The 25,030-nt window shown below is 41.2% G+C and overlaps 2 protein-coding genes across 2 annotated transcripts; both read right to left on the minus strand.

Moving 5' to 3' along the window:
* Positions 1 to 1,217: 1,217 nt before the first annotated feature.
* LOC138604154 (nuclear body protein SP140-like protein) lies at positions 1,218 to 13,347 on the minus strand. The gene is made up of 16 exons (XM_069676019.1): positions 12,854 to 13,347; positions 10,897 to 11,071; positions 8,945 to 9,181; positions 8,741 to 8,860; positions 8,405 to 8,538; positions 8,278 to 8,322; positions 8,139 to 8,178; positions 7,795 to 7,878; positions 7,573 to 7,689; positions 6,017 to 6,153; positions 5,878 to 5,937; positions 5,656 to 5,789; positions 4,728 to 4,845; positions 4,564 to 4,638; positions 2,953 to 3,096; positions 1,218 to 2,812 (listed from the first exon to the last, which is right to left on the minus strand). The coding sequence occupies exons 1-16, from the start codon at positions 12,995 to 12,997 to the stop codon at positions 2,726 to 2,728; spliced, it is 1,851 nt and encodes a 616-aa protein (XP_069532120.1). The 5' UTR covers positions 12,998 to 13,347; the 3' UTR covers positions 1,218 to 2,725.
* A 1,211-nt stretch (positions 13,348 to 14,558) lies between these two features.
* LOC138603959 (extracellular serine/threonine protein kinase FAM20C-like) lies at positions 14,559 to 24,498 on the minus strand. The gene is made up of 10 exons (XM_069675740.1): positions 23,975 to 24,498; positions 22,269 to 22,450; positions 19,562 to 19,640; positions 18,409 to 18,501; positions 17,627 to 17,742; positions 17,100 to 17,280; positions 15,361 to 15,470; positions 15,180 to 15,261; positions 14,927 to 14,986; positions 14,559 to 14,817 (listed from the first exon to the last, which is right to left on the minus strand). Exons 1-10 carry the CDS (start codon positions 24,496 to 24,498, stop codon positions 14,559 to 14,561), a joined length of 1,686 nt encoding a protein of 561 aa, XP_069531841.1.
* Positions 24,499 to 25,030: the final 532 nt, after the last annotated feature.

Genomic DNA, 25,030 nt, shown 5'->3' on the forward strand with positions numbered 1-25,030 from the left:
GTGACGTCAGCTGACCGCACACAAACACAACAGCGGGGGGAGGAGGGGCTCTAGCAGGCCCTTCAGCCCCCTTTAAAACGCAATTTTGTCTCTTTTTATTGAGTAAAATATGTTATATATATGCACATTCAGAGACTATAATTTGGCATATATTTATATTTATTAAAAAATATACAATCATATTTTCATTTACTTAATGATGTTCTAGTAACCCAGTGATCAGTGATGATGACTGTTGACTCTGCTTTGTTGCCTACCTAAAATAGCTACAATAAGTTTGTGCTAGTGTGTTAAAGCTTGTAAAGGACTGTTTTACTTTTGCTATGGATAAGAAATGAGGGAAAGTAAATAATTTTGGTGGTGACGATGACAACCAGCACATTTCAGCAATGGCACTGTAACGTGTCGGGAGACATGTTATTGCCACAGATGTAGGATAAAAAAGACGATGTAGAAGAGGACTGTCACACCGAACTGCATTAATACTTTCTGTTAGCTTTGTGAGGTATAGTGTCAAACAGGCTAACGTTAGCGACAACCGGCAGGCAGCTGCTAGCTAGCTGGAGTTTTGGACTGTCATACCGAATTGCATTAATACTTTCTGTTAGCTTTGTGAGGTACTGTGTGAAACAGGCTAACGTTAGCTACAATCGGCAGGCAGCTTCTAGCTAGCTGGAATTTTTGACTGTCACACCGAATTGCATTAATACTTTCTGTTAGCTTTGTGAGGTACTGTGTGAAACAGGCTAATGTTAGCGACAACCGGCAGGCAGCTGCTAGCTAGCTGGAGTTTTGGATTGCTGTTTCCATAGTAACATTAGAAGACTCTGCTCTACCATAAAGTGTTCAACTCAAGCATTGCTGTGGTGGTGTTTGCTCACAGCTTAAATATTTTGTAAATCCACAGATGCTTTCTGTGGTGACTTTGTAATTGTTTGTGTTTGTTGTTACATTTTCTAAGCATTATGTTTGTTGCACATTATTTTGTGGAATTTTCTGTGCTTGTGTTGCAAAGTAATTTCAATTATATAATTATTTATTTATTATTGTTTTTGCTCCCCTGATCACAAATCCTTGTTCCCGCTTCTGTTCTTTGTTCCATTGTTCTGGGGGAAACCTAAACATAACACACTTTGTGACTCCCCCACTCTTCCAACTCCAAAGAAAGGCCAGTAGAACATACAGTTTGAAAACAGTTTATTATCTTTGGAGCTGAACAATGCCCAAAACAACAAACAAAAGTTGGCTTGAACAACCTTTAATCCTTCAAACCAAAAACATGAGAAGAAGTTAGCGGCAGAGAACAAGAAGGGGCTTCTCACTCCTACCAACCAGCTCTGAAATGCTTTATGCTTAGAGTGGATCATTTACAACAAAACTATTAACAATCACTTTTAAAACTACAAATTCTATGGGAGGAGATACAAAAAACTGTCGCGTTAAAACAGGTAACAGATATGAGTCAGGGTCAAAACGTATGTCATGCTAGTAGCAGCTAATGTAGCCTTGACTCACAAATCGAGATGAGGTCTGGTAATCTCACTTAAAAATGTCAGTCTCACTTCAGCTACGACTGACATGACACACATCTCATATAAGTAACTGTACTTCCCAAGACTTACCTTGTTGTGTAAAATTGATGAGGTTCATCGTAAACAAAATATAACATATTATTAAAACTGCATATGCTAACACTTTTTAAAACACTGTTTACTGTACAAAATAAAAAAACTACAAACAGTAAAGATAAAAACATAAATAAAAATAAAACATAAGCAACTATTTCATGGAGAACTTCACATGGAACTTCAGCAGTTGTCTTGGGTGGGATGTACACCGGTATTGTTATGATATGACTGAATTCTCTTGGTACATAGTATGGTTGCAAACCAACTGCCAATAATTCAATATCTGGATAACACATCTTCTCCTTGACAGCAACACGAGCAGGATTACACCATCTCTGGTTCTCGAATAAAGCCAGACCCCCTCTTTCTCTCTTGCCACTAGCTTTAGCACCTCTGTCTAGCCGTATGTGAGTGAAGCCAGGTAGATCCACGCTGGAGTCTGAGATGTTTGGATTCAACCAGGTTTCAGCAAAACACAGAAAACTTCACTCATGGTATACTTTCCGAGCCTTCACCAACATCTCCAGCTCATCACCTTTGTTGGGCAGAGAGTCGACCCCTCCCATGATGACTGATGGCAGAAAGGGCTCACTGAAAGTAGCTCTTCTCTTGAACAAACTCTTCTCCCCACAGAAATATCCAGCAGTTGACAAAACATGATAAAAATACAACAAAAATAAAGTAAAGATTCAGAGAAATTCAGAGCTACCAGACTTTGTTGCAACCAGTTGAAGCGCATGTTCTAGAATGTAATGCAATACAGGAAGGAACAAGGCTGTGTGTGTTTTTAATAATAAAAATTGAAAGTTTAACATCAATTCTTTCGTACATGTTACGTTAAAATGTCTGGGTGTTGATAGCGACATTTCTGTAAAAGGATCACACGTGTCGTACTGTTAGTGAGCAGTGGTTGGTCCATCAGAGAGCGACAGATTCTCTCCTTAACGAGCGAGGACCAACAACACACCTGCAATTACTGCTTATTGTCATACATTAAACGTTATGTCATCTCAAGTAATTTAATTATACTGTAACGCAACACTATATTTTACCCGTAACTGAGTGTGAGAATGTAACACTGTCAATCGGTTAACAGTCTATTCCCGGATTTTGAACACTGTCTTGAGTTCTCTGTCAAATTGCTCCTTCAGTCTGTTTCCTTTGGTCAGGAACTCAGCATTATCCTGCAAAAGAACATAAGAGAACCCATCACTGTAATATTTCCTAAAACATAAATCTTTTTGAAAAACTTAATAGTACCACTTTTGAACAAGCTCCTAACCCTGCATGTTATCCTGAGGTGTTCAACGACGCTGTAACTTACTTGGTTGTATGAAGCACAGTTGCTGAAAATGAGCTGGACGTCGGACACAAACTCTCCGACGGTTTGGTAAAGTTGCTTCTGGAGTTTGTCTGTTATATTCTCCAGCCACATCGGAGTCTTGATCACAGTGGAGTAATCTTTTAACTGTGGGTGCAAAGCAAAAGAGACACAACCACCATCAGGACAGACCTGCAGATACAGACTTCTCAAGTAGCCGGATTATTAGGTGTATTTTATTTGATATAAATTATATAACGTAAAACTAAAATGAATAGTCTCGGCCTTTATTTGCTTCAATCCAGGAAGTCAACCTGCCTCTGTTTGGAACAGGCCTCTACATGAGACAGGCTTTAAATGATTTTTGATCAAAACTTGCACGGCAAAGATGGAAAAAATATTAAATTTTTCATTTAAAGCAGTATGAATATTACCTGTGTACAAAATTTGGTTATCAAATAACATTGATCATCAATGACAAATCACTATAGCTGTGTCCCATTCCAGGGGCTGCAGCCTTCGAAGGAGGCGGTCCACAGAGGATGCTCCATTCATAGCCTGCGTAGACCGTTAAAGCCGAACTGAAATGAGACGCTTTGGGATTTCCTGTTTCCTGCGTCATCAGCTGTTTCCGCCCTTAACCTTGCGTCACCAAACGACACTAGCTAGCGGGCTAACTAGCTAGCATAACTAACGCCACGTAACTTAACGTATTATTATTACGTATTATAAGATAATATTATTCATTTATCATTTTTATTTTATTTATTTTTCAAACATGTGTAACACGAGCTATTGGACTGAGTTGAAACCAAAAACTTAAATTTAAATGTGTATTCCTCGGTTACTTCAGAGTCCACCATCTCGTTTGAAGTGGCGCACAATGAATCTCGGGACACGTTGGGCCGCGATGGATGCACCCGATGGATCCTTCGAGGCCCGGGAAAACGAGGACGCATTTGGCAGCCGCATCTGAAGGAGCGTTCGAATCGGGACTTCGACCCGCCGCTGTGGCCCAATCTGCCTTCAAATACATCCTTCGAAGGATGCAGCCCCTGAAATGGGACACAACTTGTGTTTTGTATGTTGTTTAACTTTATTTCCATCTGTACTGTTTTTTGGGCTTGATGAACTTTTGGTAGACTCTAAGATGCCGAGCTAGGATGCTGTGGATCCGCTTGCACATATCAAGCTCCAGCTTATCGTTTATCGTTTACCTTCTTTCCGCCACTACGAGTACTGGCCTTTATACCATCTTTCTCAGACAGAAGTTAAAGTTCAGCTTTAGCTTTTTCTCTCACTTCTTGGGATCAACAGAGAAGTTTCCTGCTGCAGCTTCTCCTGATTTTATGTTCTGCAAATGTGACAACTTACACTGTTTTCTCCATGTCGCCATATGACCAGTAAATGTGACGTGTGGCATTTGAATGAAAGTAAAAAAAGCGGTGCTTCACTGCTCAGACAACGAGATAAACGATGTATACAGAGAACAGCGGTGATTTTTTAAACGTTCAGCTAAACCCAGCTACAAGGATCGGTTAGGAAAAGGAGCTTTAATTAGGAAGACCGTAAACAGTAAGCAGCTGTAAGGGAATAGAGCAGAAAAAGACTTACATAGAGGCGTGGGTTCGAAACAAATGTTTGTTCCTCATCAGCGCTGCACAGAAACAGGAGCAGATACTGGCAGCCCTGTTGATGTGAGAAAAGAAAATAACGGCAGTTTGAGAAAAAGATAGGTAGTAAGATGTAAATGAAAGAGAGTTACAGAGTGTCCCTACCAGCATGTTTCGTGATATTTGACGGGACATGACTGCTTCCCTTTCCTGCTCCTCTGAGAAAAGCCACAGCTGAGTGGTTCTGAACACACAGAAGGTACACATCCACGGCCTTGGGTCCCTGCTCACACACATAAACACACAAGTGTGAGGTCTGTAATATTACTGAATAGAACACAAAGATGTTTTTTTTACATTCCAAAGCTAATATCTAAGTTTAATGCTAAGCTCAGTTAACCACATAGTATTATCAGCTTGAATTAACATTAAAGAGGGGGTGTTATGCTGTTTACATTATAGGACATATATATAATGTTACAATGTTGTATGTCCAGACTAAACGAGGGCGAAGTTTCACATCTGTCGGTAAAAGTATGTTGGAGTACTCCCCACACCAGACATGTTTTTTTGCACACTACACTTTGTGACGTCACAAAGTGCAGCCTCAGCAGGCTTCGGAGAGCTGGCCAAGCAGAAGAAAGTGGGCTTGTAGGGGCGGGGTTTCTTAAAGGGACAGAGTTGACTGAGTCATGTCAGGCAGAGGCTGTCTGAGGGCCTGCACAGAGCACCAGTGTGAGAAACTAGGATTTTTTTTTAACTGTAAATTATGCTAAGCTACTCCACAGGTATTACATAGTGAAATATGAAGCTTGAAATGAGCATAATACCCCCCTTTAATGGAATGGAAATATTAGGTCTAATATAATCTCACAAAACGTTATGTCCTAAAAGGTGAAATTAAATATTTTTTAACAACAGAAATACGGTAGATATCGATACTGTACATACCAAGATGAAGTTTGTTGGGTTACTCACATTACAATGTCTACTATGTTAATCACATGACCCAAAAAACAACTGTTTACACAGAAAATCAACGATAAAATTATTTTTTTTCTCTTGGTTGTCTCAAACGTTGATAAAAGCTCACCCTAATATGGCGTCGTCTACGAGAGGCAGGTGACATTTCTGGTGGAAAGAGCGAGGGCATTGATCACACACCACCAACTCTTCTTCTTCTTCACTTTTACAGATGAAACACTCGTCATCATTCTTCCGGTTCTGCTGCAAGGACAAACATGACAAACATTCAGCAATGGTCTGTTTGTTTAAAAAAAAAAAGGGAATAAAAATCGATGCAGAACAATCTTACCATGTCTTCAGAATCTGGTTTGCACAGACTGCAGGAACACAGCAGTGAGTGTATCCAATTCTGGTAGTTTGGGTGGAAACACGTCTGTTATTGCCGTAGCTGACCAAACCTGTGCATATATTATGTGCTCTCTGGTTACCTCTGTGATGACAGAAGAGAGTGGTTTTCCCTCACACTCGATGGCTTTCCTCCAGGAGGAATCCATCTGACACGACTTCACAAACTCCATCGGGGTCACCCAGCTTGTCTCAGTGCGAATGCTTTTCCCACGACTCCCTGGTGGTGAGAGCAAATTCAGCAGAGACATTATTTGCTCGGTCTAGCTACACTGTTTATCACACTGTATCCAGAGAGACATGTCAGACATTTAAAGCAGTAGTACACCCATCACCACCTCCTTAATGACAAATCAACCACTCCAACCAACCAATCAATTTTATTTAATGAAAAATGGTGCAGTTTGGACCTGAGATGGAACAAAACGTATGTCATCATCACAAAACACAACGGTATATTAGCCAAACAAAATGACCAGCAGGTGGCAGTGCATACGCGGAAAATATTTCCTTTACAATTAAATGCCAATTCAACAGAAATACACTTAAAAAGTGCAACATAATTGCAACTGCTGTCAGACTCATCAGGTTTCATGACTGTAAATGTAGCTTTAGCTAGGATCACCCGATCAGTGGATACATGGATACACGACTACTGCCATCATGTCATAGAAAACCCATGTCCTTCAAAATAAAAGCGCAACATAGACTTTTTTTGCCACAACTTTTGTTTTTGTCACGCACACACTGAAAACAGCTCTGCGACCCACTGTTGGGTCCCGACCCACCAGTTGAGAACCAAGGATTTAAAGGATAGACACAGAGATGTCGTTAATTTAATTTAATTTAAGTTTACACTAGATTTTTTAACAATTTGATTGTACAATTGCAATATTCATTGTACAGCAATTGCCATGAATTCAGTCATATCAATAAATATCAATAAGACATAAAAGGCCAAAAAATAAATCTTTAAAAAAATAAATAAAAAAACACTGACTGAAGCAGTCTTATGTTAAAAATTAGTATTCTTCCTACGATCTTCAGCACCCAAAAGGCACCAGGACTAGCTGTGAGATGAGCTACTGCTAGCTTGTTTGTCAGCGCTCAACTTGTATTCCGCTAAGGATTCCTTTGGCGTTGGTGGTTGTTTACCAGGAGCCAAATTATCAACAAATATGCCCAAATCTTCCCCAAAAAAACAACTTGTTAATTACAACCAGTAGAGACAAGAATTAAGGAGATTTAAGTTTAAAAAATGTGCGGGGCTTTGGGGGCTAACTTTAGCTAAGTAACCCGCTAACGTAACACGCTAACGTAACCCCCCACTAGCTTAATAAAATCCTTCATCCTTCTGGTTAAAATATCAGGATAAAATGACGGTTACCTCGCTTGAAAGTCATCAACTATAGTCAGGCTGAAAGCGGCGGCACTTAAGGAAGACTCCGATGAATTTACGTCTTAATGTTCGGTAAACAATGAGACTCATGTTGGCTGATATGGGAGTTGGATGTGGTTTTAAATGAGTAGTCTAAGCCTTATTGAACAGACACATCTGTTAGAGTAGCGTACAGTCATTAAACAGGATGTACAGAAACAGGTATGTAGCTCTTTGTAGAGGGGGATTAAGTGCGATTACCTGATGCGAATCGTTTCATGTGTAAAGTGGCAGCTTCAGCTCCACATGTCACTTTAAACACCTTCGTGCTAATATCAGGGCCGGCGTCCGGCTGTTCCTCCGTCTGTCCTTCTTCACCTGTAACAGACGCATGTAGAGAAAATAATAACGTATATGGTCATGACTGATACTGTTAGCATACATGTAGTTCAACACTTAAAATCACTTTGTAGAATGCAGCACCTGTGACGCTTTCTTTACTGCTTGAAGAATCCTCCTCTTCCTCCTCTTCCTCCTCCTCTTCTTCATCTCCTTCATCTTCAGAGACTAAAAAGGAGGTGAATTAATTTAGATAGATAGATAGGAGAGACAGACTATCAGACTTCTTTCGGCAGATTGATATGATTATAGTTAGTCCTCTGGATTTTATGAATAGAGCCGAATGACCTAGCAACGGTCTGTTGTTCATAGCAACAGTCTGTTATCGAGAAATAGCAGACCCCGGAATGCCGTAATACAATAGAAATCAAGTATTTAACACAGCCGTGTAAGATGGATGGATGGACGCATAGATAGATAGAACAAACCTGTGACTAAATCATCAGATGGGAACAGATCTTTCTTCGCCTGGCAGGGAAAAAAATGTACACACCTAAGATCAGAATCACTCAAAAAACAGAAGTCCGAATGTGTTTATTTGCAAATTTCATGTATTTTCAGTCTTACCTTTTTACACCCTCCTTTAAAGCTCGCTGATTTCAGGTGCCCTTCCTTCAGGAAAATATATATATATATATATAATGTTTCACATAATCTTGTTTATTCAAAAAAAAAAAAAAAAGTCTTAACAAACCTGTATGAGCTTTGCCAGAGGTGTCTCCTTACATCGAATGCTCAGCTTCCAGTTCTTGTAGCTATTCTTCCCTGAAAACCTCTCAAACTGAGAGGGAGTATACCACTTTTTGCCGACTGCAATGCACTTCTCCCCTGAAACATTGACAGGATTGGGAATGTGTCAGCCGTGAATCATCTGCTGTGATGGCCGATACAATCAGATCAAAAATTCAATTCAATTTGATTGATTGATCTTTCAATCAATTTATCCAATGTTTTGCTTTCCTTTGTAGATAAGGCATTGGTAATAGTATTTATTTTTCTACAGTTCTTGATTTTTACTTTGACCCCTGACCTTTAGCCAGCCTGCCTCTGCTCAGCATCCCATCCTGCTCTCCACAGGTCACCGGCAGCTGGGACTGGTAGATGGGCCAGGTCCAAATGTCGCTTTTCTCTCCCTTCTTCAGGGGAGAAGCTGGAAAAACAAACTTTAAATTCTTACTTTCAAGTGTTACATGCATATCATTTTTTACAGACGCGTTCCACAGAGGTGACTTACAAAAGTGTAATTTCTTGGACTTTTTCCTTAGACCTAGAGTCAGCTGAGATGATGGACCCGACTGCTCTTCATCCTCATCATTGCACACACTCCTTCTTCTCTGTTTCTGCTTCTTTTTAGCTGAGTGGGCTTGTGTTTCCTCTTCCTCCTCATCTTCTGAAAGCTCCTTCCTTTTACCGTCCTCTGTCTCTTCTTTCTCTGTCCTCTCAGGCAGTTTTGTGTAGAAACGAAAAGACCCTGCAATGTTCATTGATATCACAAGTATATGAGCATATTGCAATTAAAGGAATAAAGATGGAAAAAATCTTATCTGAACCAGTTCATCCACACATTTTGTCTTTAGTTTATCCCCTTAGCCCGTAGGTTGAAAATGGTTTTATCTTTCAACTGTTTAGTCCTATCCACTGTTAGCTTACTAGTTTTACCATGATTTATGCTTTTAGGCATTATCTACTTATCAAGTATTTAAGTGCTTATAGATTCCTTATAAATATCAAGTCAAGTTTGTATTAATTTTTAGTTAGCTATTCAACCGTTTTTTCTATCTTTTAGCTAGTAGCTAAGACCTCTAAGCTAGCTTGCTAACAAGTATTTATACCCTCTCAATGGCCAAACTTAGTGTTTAGCTGTTACAAGGTGATACATACATATTACAGCATAAAACACTCAGAAAAGTTTTCCAATTTAGCATAGTTTAGCATTGTATACCTAGCATTGTTTTGGCTAGTTGTCCACCTGGAAGTGACTGTTGTTACAGCGACATTACGGGGATTTGATATACACCGATCAGCCATAACATTATGACCACTCACAGGTCTGGTAAATAACATTGATTATCTCGTTACAATGGCCTCCGTCTGTGGGTGGTATGTTAGGCAACAAGTGAACATTTTGTCCTCGAAGTTGATGTGTTGGAAGCAGGAAGAATGGGAAAGTGTGAGAATGTGAGCGACTTTGACAAGGGCCAAATTGTGATGGCTCGATGACTGGGTCAGAGCATCTCCAAAATTGCAGCTCTTGTGGGGTGTTCCCGGTCTGCAGTGGTCAGGACCTACCAAAAGGGATCCAAGGAAGGAAAACCAGTGAACCCATGACAGGATCATGGCCGGCCAAGGCTCACTGATGCTTGTGGGGAGTGAAGGCTGGCCCGACAGAAGAGCGACTGTAGCTCAAATTTCGGAAAAAGTTGATGCTGGTTCTGAAGGTGTCAGAACACACAGTGCATCGCAGTTTGTTGTGTATGGGGCTGCGTAGCTTCAGACCGGTCAGGGTGCCCATGTTGACCCCTGTCCACCCCTGAAACTGCCTGAATATAAACCGCCCTGCCACACTGCAAACATGGTTCAGGAATGGTTTGTGGAACACAAGTTCAAGTTGATGATTTGGCCTCCAAATTCCCCAGATCTCACTCCAATCGAGCATCTGTCGGATGTGCTGGACAAACATCCATGGAGGCCCCACCTCCAACTTACAGGACTTAAAGGATCTGCTGCTAACGTCTTGGTGCCGGATACCTCAGCACACCTTCAGAGGTCTAGTGGAGTCCATGCCTCGACGGGTCAGGGCTGTTTTGTTGGGAAAGGGGGACCTACACAATATTAGGCAGGTGGTTGGAATGTTATGGCGGATCGGTGTATGGGTACATCTAGTTGGAAATGTGCACTACTGGGTGGGGAGAGTGTCAACATGTATTTATGACTTATGAAGGCATTGGACATGAGATTTCTGTACAGCTTCATATTTTTGAAGAGATTAAGGGAATATTTGAGAAAACCTTACAAAGAGACTTTTAATGATCTGAAGTACTCTGAGTGTTTCCGTTTGATACTACCTTTTGATTTTTACATGTTGGTTTCTTTCTAAGTTAAGAACATTTAACATGAGCAAGGAGAAATGGCAAGCAGAAAGACTATCATGAACACCCAGATGAGCATAAAAAAAAAGAGACTGACCGTCCATGAGGCTGTTGCGCAGCAGTTTCAGAGTGGGATACTGGTTCATGATAGTCTCCTTGAAGACACAGCTCCAGAACACTGTTATGTGCTGCGCTCGCTCCCTCTCCAACCAGTCCAGAAGTTCATAAAGAGCCTTCTCTCTGTTACCTTTACTCTTCATGCGACTCAACTTCTGCACACAGAAAAGTATAAAGACATTTAGAGTTGGAAAATTTGACCTCAAATCCATCCATCCATCATCTTGTGCTTATCCGTGTCCGGGTCGCGGTGGCAGCAGGCTAAGCAAGGTGACCCAGGCGTCCCTCTCCCCAGCAGCATTTTCCAGCTGCTCCGGGGGGATTCCGAGGCGTTCCCAGGCCAGACGGGATATATAATCCCTCCAGCGAGCTCTGGGTCTGCCCTGGGCTCTGCTCCCAGTTGGACGTGCCAGGAAAACCTCCAAAGGGAGGCACCCAGGAGGCGTCCTAACCAGATGCCCGAACCACCTCAATTAATTGTCATAAATACTTAACGAAACAACATTTTTATATTTTGCAATATGTCACTATCACCTCATTATAACACTGAGTACTTTCATGTTGTGGCTGAAACAAACACTGTATGTAATTCAAAGTTTATATGTGTCTTCTGTCAGGGTTAGCTTTATTTTTGGGGTTATTCCTTCACATAACTTGTTGTGATTGCAGCCATTTGGTGCTCCATTATTTTATTATTATTACATTGTTATTATATATTATATTTATCAAGGGAATTACACAAGTGTATTGTTAATTTAAATTTAAAGGGTCCCAATGTTTCTGGGGTTTTCTGTAAGAATTAGTTTGCTGTAAATTAATGTATAGAAAATGTCTAAATACTGCACTGACCACACATTATAAACTAGAATATAAAGGACTTAAAATCTGCTCTAATCAATACTTTTTCGAACAATTTGTCAAAGATTATGTGTATACTTATAGTGACAATCCCACACGAGTTGTTGGAGGCCCAAAAAAGAGCTAAAAAATTGGGAATATTAGACTCAAATTTGTCAAGTGGCCAGAAACATGACTCAAAATGAATGATAAAGTATTTGTAACAAGTCTGCGTGTTTGCAAACAAGTAAAGATGTGCCAGTATTCTAAAATATCAATACATCAGTAAATGAGAGTTTAAGGCACTTTCCTGGAAAAGTGGGCCCTGAATCAAAATGTACTTTTTTGTTTTCGTTCTTCAGGAGTTAATTTAACTTTACAAATCAGCACGAAACAAATGTCTTCAGTCTTTAACTAAATTATTACTTAATTTAAACAAAAGGCTAAACACAAAAACACAAGTGGCAGAAACAGAGGGGGCCCCTTGGGAGTTTTATCCAGCCCTGGCATTAGTTTAATGGGTTTCACTGCACAAAGAGGTGAATTCTGGAGCCATGTGGACTATTTTTTGTTTAAATAATTTAACAGCAGTTTGATGACTATGGTAAATACTGCACATTGGCCTAGTGTCCTCAAATCAATGTCATATTAGTATTTCTATGGAAAAAGGGTTTTCCAATAGCTTCCATGTCATGTGACCCAGTGTCCTCAAATCAATGCCAGAAGTTAATACTCACTTGGACAAATAAGACACCTTATTTTATTTGATGTTATATCTCTCTCAATTTTATATATCAATATATTGATGAGTTAGGGTTACCCTAGTTGTATTTTATAATCAAAATTTTTATATGGGCAAGTCATGGACATGGATATAAATATTAGTTTTGTGTCCATTTCAAAGTAATTTATTGATGGTCCCTAAATCAGGCTCTGCCTGTTAAGTGGTAGGGCTCGGAGTTCAGCTAACCGTCCTAACACTTCAAACTAACTTCACCGCGCTGTGCTGCGGACTGATCCGTCAGTTCCCGCGCTCACGTCATTTAAACAGTGTCGCGCTGAGGACGTAAGTGCAAGTGCAAAATGTTTCAGTGCCTTACCTTGTATCTGTCCTCTGGGACCAGGTTGTGATCCCTAAGCTGGTTGATGAAGGTGTGCGGGTTCTCCACGCAGGACATTTCTGTTTTATGACAGCGGAAAAATCGCAGCAGTTCATCGGGCTCCAGGAAGTCCAGCGGGTCCATTGTTGTGTCGGCCAGTGTCGCCACTTCCACACCCCTTCTCGTTTACAAAAACACTAGAGATCAAAACTGCTTCAGTGCCTAATTGCAGTTATATAACAAATATACTTTATACTTTAGTTATATAACTAAATAAAGTGCTTCATAGAAGCTTCCCCCAACGCCCTTTTACCATGCAATAATTAATTTCGCATACACTTTCCGGCTCTGCTCTGTAGGTTCTGGAAAACGTGAACCTAAATATGTTTTACAGCACTCGTTTCAGATATTAAAACAAAAAGCAGGTCGCAGATTTACAGATACATGTAAATATCTCCGTATCCGGCCGGATCTGACCACAAATGTTTTCTCACTTCCTCCTTCTCTTTCCCTCCCAGTGACGTTTGGAAAGTGAAAGTTATGATTTATCTGTTGGTTCGTCGCAGTTCTGGTCAGTGGCAGCAGGGGGCGTCATCCACCACGGAGTTATTGCTGAATCCTTTGCATGTTACTAGACTTGGTGATTTCTACATCAGTAAATTTTGGCTATGTTATTAATATAGTAAAGATATCAGCTGATTTATTGACTTGCTTGTGTTGAAGAAACCAACAAAATTTGACGTGGAAAGCGTCCAAAACCTGACCTGACTAGCAGTGAAAGGTAACTTTCTCAATACAGTGATTATTTTACACTGCTATTTTATACTTCAACTCCACTACATTTAGATATTGTACTGTTTACTCCACTTAATTTATCAAGAGTCGGATAAATAATACAACAAATAAGTTGTGATGTTATTTAGTCAGGAAGACTTTACTGATGCTGGTGGAGAAATTCAAAATCTACCGAGCAACAAGTAAAGAAGGTAAAGTAATTCAAACAGACGTTTATTGTTTACAACTTAACGCAATGCACACATTGATGCAAATAATAATAATCCAGTTAATGACTCTGAAGAAAGGCTGTTTTGCTAAATAAGTACTTTTACTTTTGGTACCTTTTATGCGAACGTCTTCCGCCTTCGGCAGTCTTGGAGATCTGCAGATGATTGACAAAAAATAATGTGTATTTTTTCAGTATTTTTCCCTATTTTCCATGTGACATACTGCATGTAATAACACCGCAATCCTCAAAATGAAACAATCTAAAGGGGTAAAAATCAAGTTTTCAATTCAGTCATTTGTCATGCAAGCAGGAACTACTTCCTGTTAAGGATCCACTTCCTTGTTTGCTACACAGAGTAAATCAGCTAGGTATAAGTATAAGCTCTGAGTTTCGCCCAATATAGTGCTATTCATTGTGTTATCTGAAGGTTTAAATGGTCATATTTTCATCCATTATAAATATAATGGCAGAAGTTGACCGCTTATTTTGACCTTACATGGCTTGTACTTTTGAAAGATGATAAATAAGAAACTGGAATTATTCTGCATTTTTATGTAAGATTTCATTTAAAAAAATTGAATATTGCAGATCAACCCTTTGCTCCTTGTTACCAGCTTTGACCTTACAGTTTCACTTCATATAAAGACTCGTAAAATGACTTCCACACAGATATATAAAACCTATAGTTTATTTTATTCCTCAGTCAGTCTCTGGATCGTTATCTAGATCGTATCCTTCCAAGTCGTCATAAATGACGTCTCTGTGCTGACCCTGACAGGTCTGCACCACCTGTAGGACGGCAGCAAGGCGGCGATCAAGAGCGGAGAGGTGTGCTTCAGACAGGAGGGGGGCCACGCCGGCCAGAGGATCCCGGAGCAGGGACTCCCGCATGACATCACTCAGACGGAAGCCCGGGAGGGACAAGAGGTGTAGGCGGAGGAGGGTGGAGCGACGGATCCTACAAGGTAACGAGAAACAAGAGACACAGGCTTCTCATTTTCTCTGGGCCCCATTTTAAAATGTACAGTTTGCAAGTCAAACAACCAGCAGACTTTTTTTAGTTTTACCTGCAGCACTGTTTCAAAGGAGCCAAAATAGACGGCTCATCCTGAGAGTGACGCCCAAACCTGCAACGCGTTATCAACAAACATGTCAGTCACAACAAAGTTTAACTGTTCCCACAATGACAGACACACACGTCAGAAGTGAGACAGATGTTAACATTGGCTGCTCTATGGCAGTATAAGTGTACTGCATGAAACTACTTTGCGTGCTGCTGCCTCCACTATAACAACAACATGATGACAGCATGGTACTCACGCCCGTCCGTGATCCAGGTGTATGAGGAACGTCTCATTGCCGAATTTCTCAAACGTCTCGTAGTGATGTCTGTCCATGTTGCCTGTGAATGAGAAACTTTAATTACTATTACCACACCGAGAGGCCTGTAAGCCCCCTAAACTGATGACTGCAGAGTTGAGATTGAAATACAAAGACTGACTCATGAGGAAGTCCAGTACGGCCATGTCTATGAGATCCACCAGTCTGGTGCCGTGGCTGTAAGGAGGCGTCTGTTTCACGGTGTCACAGTAGGCCGGGTTCTTCTCCCACCTGAGAACAACAGAAGAAGAGAATCAGATGGGCCAAAGTGATTACAGTCATTCATAAGAATTTATTTAAATTTCTAATTAACTTTTGTTGCTTTAAAACAGGATTTTTACCAACAATCTGGTAGTTTGTTCACAATGTTTGAGTTTTAGCAGTTAGCATCCGCTCAGGCTGAACAGGAAGGAAACTGCAGACTTCAGGGTGAACTGCTGAAGGTGTCTGTGGCGACTTTTGCGGGAAAAAATCACAAGCGGCGCCCAGTTAGTGACGCGTTTTCCATCAGCCAGCAGTGGTTGGTCTGCCAGAGAGGGTAGGCGGAGCTAAGCGGCTGCTTTTCCGCTCTCTGCAAGCGTTGCGAGTAAACAGTAATCTACTATGGCTGAACAAACAAAGAAAAGATGGATGGCTACAGATACAACTTCAACAAGAAGTGAAAATCCAAAGAAACAGAAACAAACTCGACGCTCAGATGAAGCAAACAGTCTGAAAAGGAAAGCGACCGTCAGCCAGGAAAATCAAGAGTTACAACCGGAGCCAACCGTGGACATCACACATGCAGCACTGTCTGGATATCTGGGAAGTGTGCTCACGCAATTACTGTTTATCGCCACAGGTGTCGCCAAAGAGAACGAAACTATAATCTTCGAGATTTTAATGTGATCTTATTTTATCTCAATTTTTCATTGACTATTGCTTTCTAGTGACACGTAAGACACGTCGCATTAACCTGAGCTCCTGCACATACACATGTTTGAAAATGTTGTTAAATGAGTTTTACATATAGGTGGTCACTCACCCACACATAAAGAAATTAAGTACGTATATAAAAATAAATAGATTAATAAAATAAATAATATTTATATGCCCATTTAAACATGCAAACATATATACATGTCTACAAACATCAGCTTGAGCAAGGCACCGAATCCTCCAACTGCTCGGGGCGCATGTCCATGTGCAGCCCCCTCACTCCGACCTCTCTCCATTAGTGCATGTCCATAGGGTCCTGTTTGTGCATTTGTGTATTTCAGGCCCGTGTGTGTGTGTGTAGCATGTTTGTAAAAACAGAGTGAAAAAATAGAATTTCCTCTCTGGGATTAATACAGTATGTCTTCTTCTTCTTCTTCTTCTTCTTCTACACATATAAGGCCTATGTAGTGACTCATTAACACATCCTCTAAAAGCATGCATTCATACATGAACACATACTGACATATAAAAAAGACCATTTGTATATTTAAACAGCCTGATATTAGCTCCTCATAATGAGTTCCATATATTGGCCTTAGTATTGATTACACTGGCATTAAAGGTGTGTGTAAGCATTACAATATAACGTTGTGTTGCAGTTCTTCATTCCGGCCACTGAAGGGCAGTGAAGACTCACAAACACAAACAAAGAACAGACACTGAACTTTAAACTCTACCAGCAGCAAGGCTACAAATGTCCAAAACCGCACACTCTCAGTTAAATGCTAAAATAAAACTTTAAAAGCTGAGTTATTTCAAATGTCTCCAAAACCAAGTATTTAAATGCATACAGCCGATGACAATGACATTGCTTTTAATGCCATCATTGATACCTTTGAACGAAAGTTTCAACAAGAGACTGATTGAAAGTAGTTTACTTACTTTGCTAGCTTGGTACGGCTGTAGGAGCGTCTCCATGGGGACCTCCAGGACCTGCGGGGGGCTAAGGTGAGGTCAGGCAACATGGTGGCAAGAGAGACCTCCAGCGCGTGTGGCTGACCACAGACCGGGTTCTCAGATGAACAGTAGTACTCACACTGGCCGTAGAAGCACACGTTCCCCGCTGGAGGCAGCCAGAGAGAGGACAGCTTGAGTTTAGTGGTTGGTCAGTTTGTGTATAAAGCGTTTCTTAATGATATTACCTAAAGTAAGAATATACAAGGTAAACATACAGGGTCCCAGCATTGAACCTTGTGGAACTCCGTGACTAACTTTGGTGTTTATAGAGGACTTATTAACATGTACAAACTGAGAACAATCTGATAAATAGAATTTAAACCAGCTTAATGAGGTTCCTTTAATGCCGAATAAGAGTTCTGATCTCTGAAACAGGTTGCATTGCTTAATTGGGTCAAACGCAGCACTAAGATCTAAGCGAACACGTATATATTAACGTTTAGAAAGTTTACCAGGGGAAGTAAAGAAAGTCCTGGACAGCCGGTGGTCGGTGGTGATCTCTCTGATCTCTGTGGTGACATTAATGAGTCGACCGACCACTGGAGGAATCCTGTTAAAACCAAGCACTCTGGGACAAGACCACAGAGAGAGAGATGGGAATAGATGTATACATAAAAAAAGGGTAAAGACAGAGACCGTCAGAAATAAGAAACGGCTAATGGAAGGACACTTTACTTGGATCCCAGTATTTACATGGCGGCCATTTTTCTCTGACGTGATGCTCAGGGTGGGAAGTTCAAATGCTGTTAAAATGTTATCCAGCTGTATTCCAGGCTGTACGTCATGTAAATGTAGGGTATCCGACAACAGTTATCATTTCACTGCTTCTCGATAGATACATATTTAATATTAGCTACTGATAGCTTTCAAACACGCTAACATTACTCTAGCTAGGAACTGACACTTTTCCTATTGTCTTATGTACCACTGCCAAACTTAAAAGCAGCTTTCAGCCACTTTCTAGCTAACGGTAATAATATAAGTGGCTGAATGCTAACATTAGTCAGCAAATTGGTTATGAAATGTGTTGTTTTAGCTTAAATACGGCCAGATTTCCCACTGCGTGTGTTGGTGGTAATATGTCAGATGCCCTAAATTTATATGACTTAAAATGTGGAACAGAGCATCACAACATGATCACAGCATCGTAGCTTTCCACCTTGCATGAGCGTGACGTCAGAGGAAAATGGCCGCTTTGTGAATATGGCGAATATGGTGACACCTGACTCATTACCTGTCGAGGTGAAATGCAGCAATCTCAGCGTTGTGTCTTTCAAAGTCTGAGAAGTAGAAGAGGTTTACGTCCGTCTCTGCATCTCTGTGCTGTCTGCGGAAAAAAAAACACACAAACACAATACATCAAGCTTGTTGCTAAAGGCTAGACGATACGATATTATTGCGATACTTTAGTCAGGATACGGTAATAAACATTTTGCAGTATCATATATATCGTATATTTTTAAACCTTTTTTTTGACTGTAAATTTTGCACACAAGGAAAATATTTCATATAGAAATCTAAAGTTACTGTTTTCATGTAAATAAATGTCTGTTAAGTCTCTATCGCTGAATGAGGTAACACAATGGTGATTGAGCCTATGGCCCACTGATGAAAGCCTTTGCATTTGCAGTACATAGTATCATTATGGACTGGGTGAAAAAAATCTCAAGCAGCGCCCAGTTAGTGACGTGTTTTCCATCAGCCAGCAGTGGTTGGTCTGCCAGAGAGGGTAGGCAGAGCTAAGCGGCTGCTTTTCCGCTCTCTGCAAGTGTTGCCAGTAAACAGTAATCTACTATGGCTGAACAAACAAAGAAAAGATGGATGACTACAGATACAACTTCAACAAGAAGTGAAAATCCAAAGAAAAAGAAACAAACTCGACGCTCAGATGAAGCAAACAGTCTGAAAAGGAAAGCGACCGTCAGTGAAAATCAAGAGTTACAACCGGAGCCAACCGTGGACGTCTGGTTATCTGGGATGCAACCGCCTTTTATCACCATTAGGTGTCGCCAAACAGAATGAAACTGTGATCTTCGAGATATCTCCCTTTAATTAACTTTAATCAAACTCAACGCTGTCTATTGGGCGGCAAAATCAGTTGTTTCTGTTATTCTAGTACCAAAAACTTTAATTTGCATTGCCTATGTTAGCATAAAAAGTAATATGATAAAATAATGAGATGTATATTGATACAATCCTAACAAACAAAATATCAAGATACCTCAAAACTACAGTGTAAAGAGTATTAGAAGAATTGTGCTCTGCTGTGCTTCATGTGTTACTTTATGAGAAAGCTCTCGGTGTGATTCAGCAGTCGGCTTATATGAACTGTTAGCCTGAAGTTCATCTGTCAATCATTTGTGTTTCCAGTCACGGCGGGATCTTACTTCATGGGTTTCAGCAGAGCTTGGCCGTAGTTCGGGAAGGATAAGAGCAGTTTGAGCTGCGTGCCTCCTGTCTTCTGAACTGAAAGTGAGCAGTGAGTTGATGTGAGAAACAGATATCAGACATATTTCAGTTCTATAATTTAGTGCTTTGCAGTACAACTGTTTCACCATGTGGTGGCCTATTACATAATTACACCACCAACTGCCACTGGATCTTCCATTCGGTTCATCTCTGCAGCAAGACACAGATAAAATACTTAATGAAAGTGGTTTTAGGGAAACATTATTTCTCGCAGTTTAATTCCCCCCGTAGTGAATTATTCATATAAAAACCTATGAATCATTTTTCCAACCCTGAATGTCTCCGTATTCGACGTTTGCGATACTCTCGGCATGAGCTGTTTGTAATTGTAAATCATTTTCACACCCCTGAGATCTGTGAATCGGACGGTGAGACACGCTCTCTCATCCAGCCGGCCTCCTCGCCCACACTTCAGACAACAAGGCGGTGTGAATCAAAGCACTTTGTTCTTTCTGGTGAACCAGAACAACGTGAAGGTCTCAGACGTTCAGAGGAACAGACGGCTCCGGTTGTTGCATGAACTCAGAGGGGAAAGTCTGGTAAATAATTCAAAAGATATACAGTAAATCTCCTCCTGTTCTTTTGCACTTCTAACACCTCTTTGTAACTCTGATTCTGCTCTGACTTGTGTGAGACATATTTACACTGTTATGAGTGTGAATAACACAGCCTGTAGCTCAGTCTTAAATCTGCACCGTATGACACGCGTTATTCACCCTGCTGTGCTGACGAGAGGGACAGTGTCTGAGAACACTAAATGAGCATGTGCGTGTGAAGTTGTGTGTCTCTTTGTGTGCTCATGCCAATCACTGTATAAAAAGATGGATGACGACTCTCCATCTGCTCTCATTGTACGAAATTCATGCTGAAATATCCCCTGTGACGGGCGCCGCCCTTGCAATGGTGACGTCATTTGGAGCCTGAGCTTCACCGTAGAGATCGTCTGGCGGCGCTGCTGTAGCCACTTCCGCTAACCAAAACACACAGCTTCTTGTGTTGGTCTGAGGTTAACGTTCACAGATATGGAAACTTCAATGACTGTAGTGATTGTTTTAGTTACGTCTCCTCTCGTCGTTCCTCCTCTACTCTGATAATCCAGAACAGATCGGCTGCAGGAGCCGTATTTGTCAACAGAGCTGTCAATCATCCTTTTGACAGCATCAAATAACTAATTAAAAATAAACTTGTCAGACAAATGAACACTTGGACGTAAATCAGCATGATAAGAACGAACTATAATGACAGAAACCATGTTTGAGAAAAATGTATTTGGTGCGTATTTTGATTTTATAGTTTGACTCATGTCCCATCTGTTAACATGGAGGAGGCGGGCTTTATGACGTGTACTGTAGCCAGTCAGCAGGGGGCAATAGCGAGGGTTTGGCTTCACTTTGAAGGAGCTGTCATGTCGTCCATGTTTTTTATACAGTCTCTGGTTCGTGCCTGCGTGTGTGTGTGGGAGTGAGTGGGTGCAGATTTGAAAAGTTAGTGGGAGGATTATATTTGTCACGCTGCAACAAAAGCTTCAGATTTAGGACATTCGATCATCTGTTTTCTTTTATATAAGACATCTGCCATTCTCATGTTTAATCTCTATGAACTCACATGTGACTTCGTATGCTGCGTGTGGTTCGTGTTCTGAGTTGAGTAAAGTTTTAGTCCAATGGATGCACTGCGATTGTTTTCCTCATAAGCTCAGTTAAATCTGCGGACAAAAATGAAACAGCTGTTTCCTGCATGGATTTTGGATGGCATATGCCAAGAAGTGCTTATGCTATTGTGTCAACCATTTAAAACAGCACAACAGAAAGCCACATTTCAATTTCTGACCGACTGTCCACGCCTCCTCTTTGTTTGCTTTCCCTCCTCCCTCCTCCTCTTCTCTGACTGAATGGATTTGTCTGTCACCACACTGTGTGCTGAAGCCTCGCTGGTTTAGTCTTTTATTCTGTGGAAATCTGTGAGAAAGATTTCAAAGTGTGTGATGTTAAAAGCATTTTCATACATCAGTGAGCCTCGGTTATATTTACCCAAAGATCAATCATCCAGCATGTGTGTGGATGTCTTTCTAAAAATGTAATCTTGGCTGTTCTAAATATGAACTTTGGCACACTTTAGTGTATTCACTGAGTGGGAACTTCTGGCGTCGCCTCTGGCTCTCTCAAAGAGAAACTTGTTTGTATTAAAGGATTAGAGTTTAAATGAGAAAGCAGCATGTTTGTGACTTTGTGAATGTGTCAACGTGACATTTAAATCCGGCACTACTTTAACAATTCAGGCCAAATATTGCACTTTATCTGTGCGGCCTTGAACTCAATGAGATAACATCACATGTTGAACTATGACCAACATGGCGATGGGGGCACTGAAAAGGCAGGTTAATCTAATTTATAAGACACATTAGGATTCCCTAATAACTGACTCCTCAGAACTTAAACAGTTAAAAGTTCCAGTGAGAAGCACATCTGTCTGGCTGACACTTCAGGATGTATTTTTAGGGACAGAGAGATAAAAGGGAGGGTAATTAAATAATCCTTCACCTTCATTTAACACCTCTCTTCTGTTCTCTTTGGGCCTCTCATCCTCTCATCTTTCACTCCTCCCCTCCCTTTTCCGTTCGCTTACCAGCTCCGAGGATCCGCTGTGTTGCCAAATAGTGAGTCAGCCGGGCGAGGTTGGGGTCCTTCCTGTTGTACAGCTCCCAGCGAGAGATACCCAGGTGGAACCTCAGCCAAGGAGGGTGGGTCTCCACGTCGCTCGTCCAATTGACTTTGTCGTAGCCTTCCTCCTCCTGACTGGTGCTCTCCCTGGAGGAGAGCAAGTGCAGGTGATGAATAGGCAGAATGAATGGATGTAGGTTACAGTCTCAGAGATATAAAACTGTCAATGAGAGGTGGATGGAGCCTCCTGGTTTCAAAAGTGAAGCCGAGCACATTAAACCTGCATTCTTTCTCATGACCAGCAGGGGGCGACAAAAAGACAGCCATGACGCCCCCCCCCCCTTCTCACTCAAATGTTTACCTCAGTAAACATTTGAGTTTCTGGTCTCAATCAGTAGTGTCAGGTCTTCTTCAAGACAGCATGATGCTCCCATCTTAAATTAAACAGAGGGTTTGCTTCAGGGCATGGCTACCTGTAGCTGAAAATTTGCCACCACTGTGACCTGACTAGGATAGAGACGTAACAATGGGCATTTCCACCCTTTAGTCCTTTGGTACTCTGGCCCACAAAAAACAACATGGCGATGGCCAAAGTGTCGAACTCAACTTTAAAACTTTAAGGCAAACCGTTGGGTGACGTGACGGTAGCTACGTCCACTTCTAATTAAATAATCATGGGTATAGTGTGTGATGACGTTATGTAACAGTAAATTGCAACAGCAGCCAAAAGAGAAATTGTTTTCATGGAATTAAAGGGTGACATTAAAGGGGGTATTATGCAAATGTCAAGCTTCAGTAGCTTAGCATAATTGACTCCTCATTTTTCGCACACTGCTGCTATGTGCAGGCCCTCATACAGCCTCTTCCTGAAAGGACTCAGTCAGCTCTGTCCCTTTAAGAAACCCTGCCCCTACATGCCCGCCTTCCTCTGATTGGCCAGCCCTTTTGAAGCCTGCTGAGGCGGTGTGTAGAAAAAAACTGTGTGGAACCTGGCGTTCACAGCAGCCTGCAGACTGAGCTGAGAAGCCTGGGGATTACTCCGACATACTTTTAGCTACAGATTTGAAACTTCACCCACGTTTAGTCTGGACATCCAACATTGTAACATTATACATCTTTAAATGTGAAACAGCATAATACCCTCTCTTCAAGATATTGTGAAATACAGTGTACAGCCACGCTAGACGCTCTCTAAGGCCTGTTAATCATTCAAGTTAAATGCTAATGTCAGAATGTTAGCGTGTCCACCGTGACAATGCAGAAATGCTGTTTGGCATGTTTACATGTGTACTCACATTTTCCAATTCGCACATAATTGCTAGCTGTCTTAGCTCAGTTTTTTAGCAAGTTCACCGGCTCATGATGGCGCTCGTCAGTCAAAATCAATAGATCACTAAATACAGTAGGGTTCATCCTCGGAGCACCACGAATGACCATGCAATCTTATAGTAGCTGAGATATTCCCAACGAGACCAAATCGGACCTTCATAGAGCTATGCCACTAGCATAGCTCTAAAGACCTCATCTCTAAAGTAAGCTAAACTGCTAAAGCTCACATTCCAATGCAAGGTTGCAGTGTGGGAAACCAGGCCACTGCCTCCCAAACACTTAAGAATCTAGAAACCGCTGTTTAAAAGATTGATGTGTTTTCTCTCCGTCTGTTTCACTTACTGGCTATCATTAATGATGTCGTCTTCCCTCTCCTCTTCCTCACTCCCTGAATCTCTTGCATATTCATTTTTCTTCACCCTTAGCAGCCAATCATCTTCTCGCAGATCTGGGCGTGGCAGGTTGTACACCGAGTGCTCGAACAGTGCCTCCAGTTTAGAATGACCTTTGACCTTTTGGGTCTCCTTTCTATCTCCAATAAGTTTATTTTCTTTCTCAGTGGCATCGTTGTATGAGTGTTTCTCTTCAGGGCGTAAGGCTTTGGCAATCAGTTTGTGATGCTCCTCATTCTGGGGGTTTGTTGGCAGTTTGTGTGAGGAAGAGGCGGTTGAAGAGGAAGAGGAGGAGTGGGAGATGGACTGAGTATCTGTTCTTGCGATGGAGGATGTGGAGGTGGCGGGGAGGATGCAGGCTGTCTGGAGGACAGAGAGACAAAAAAATGCCAGAAGGATGTGGAGAGCGAGGGACAGACACGCCAGAACCAGACAGATGGAGCGAGTGGATCGGCCCAGGTTCTGTCTTATCATGCTGAAGGAAACAGAGGAAACAACACAGAGAGAGAGACATTTAAAATCCAAACAGACGTGACGCCCTGCCAACCCTTCAAACCTGATCATGATGAAATGTTTTCTAATCATTGCGTTCCACAGATACACACACATGAAGGAGTGAACAAAATAAGAAAACACCCGCTGAATACAAATGTGTCCTTTGAAGTAACTGGGCTGTACACTCAGCGGTAGTTAGGTAGGTGCCAATTAGTTAAATGAAACCTGTGAAAGAGGCCTTACATACAAAATGAAGCTTAAATAAAATACAACATGATTAAATGACGCAAAGAAACATTCTATATACAAAAAATCAAACGGTTAACTAACATAACTGACCTAAAGTAGTTTACAAGGAGACTCAGTTAAGCTAGCAGCTCTGTTAAACCTGGGACCAGCAGTTTCTTCAGCTAAATGCTAACATGCTCGTAATGTAAATGCTAACATGTTAAGCAGGTAATCATCTCAGGAAGCATGCTAACATTTATTTTCTACTTACTACAGAACAGAG

This window comes from Semicossyphus pulcher, unplaced genomic scaffold, assembly GCF_022749685.1.
Source record: "Semicossyphus pulcher isolate SPU_LCO1_2020_fin unplaced genomic scaffold, fSemPul1.0.p SCAF_25, whole genome shotgun sequence".
NCBI lineage: Eukaryota > Metazoa > Chordata > Actinopteri > Labriformes > Labridae > Semicossyphus > Semicossyphus pulcher.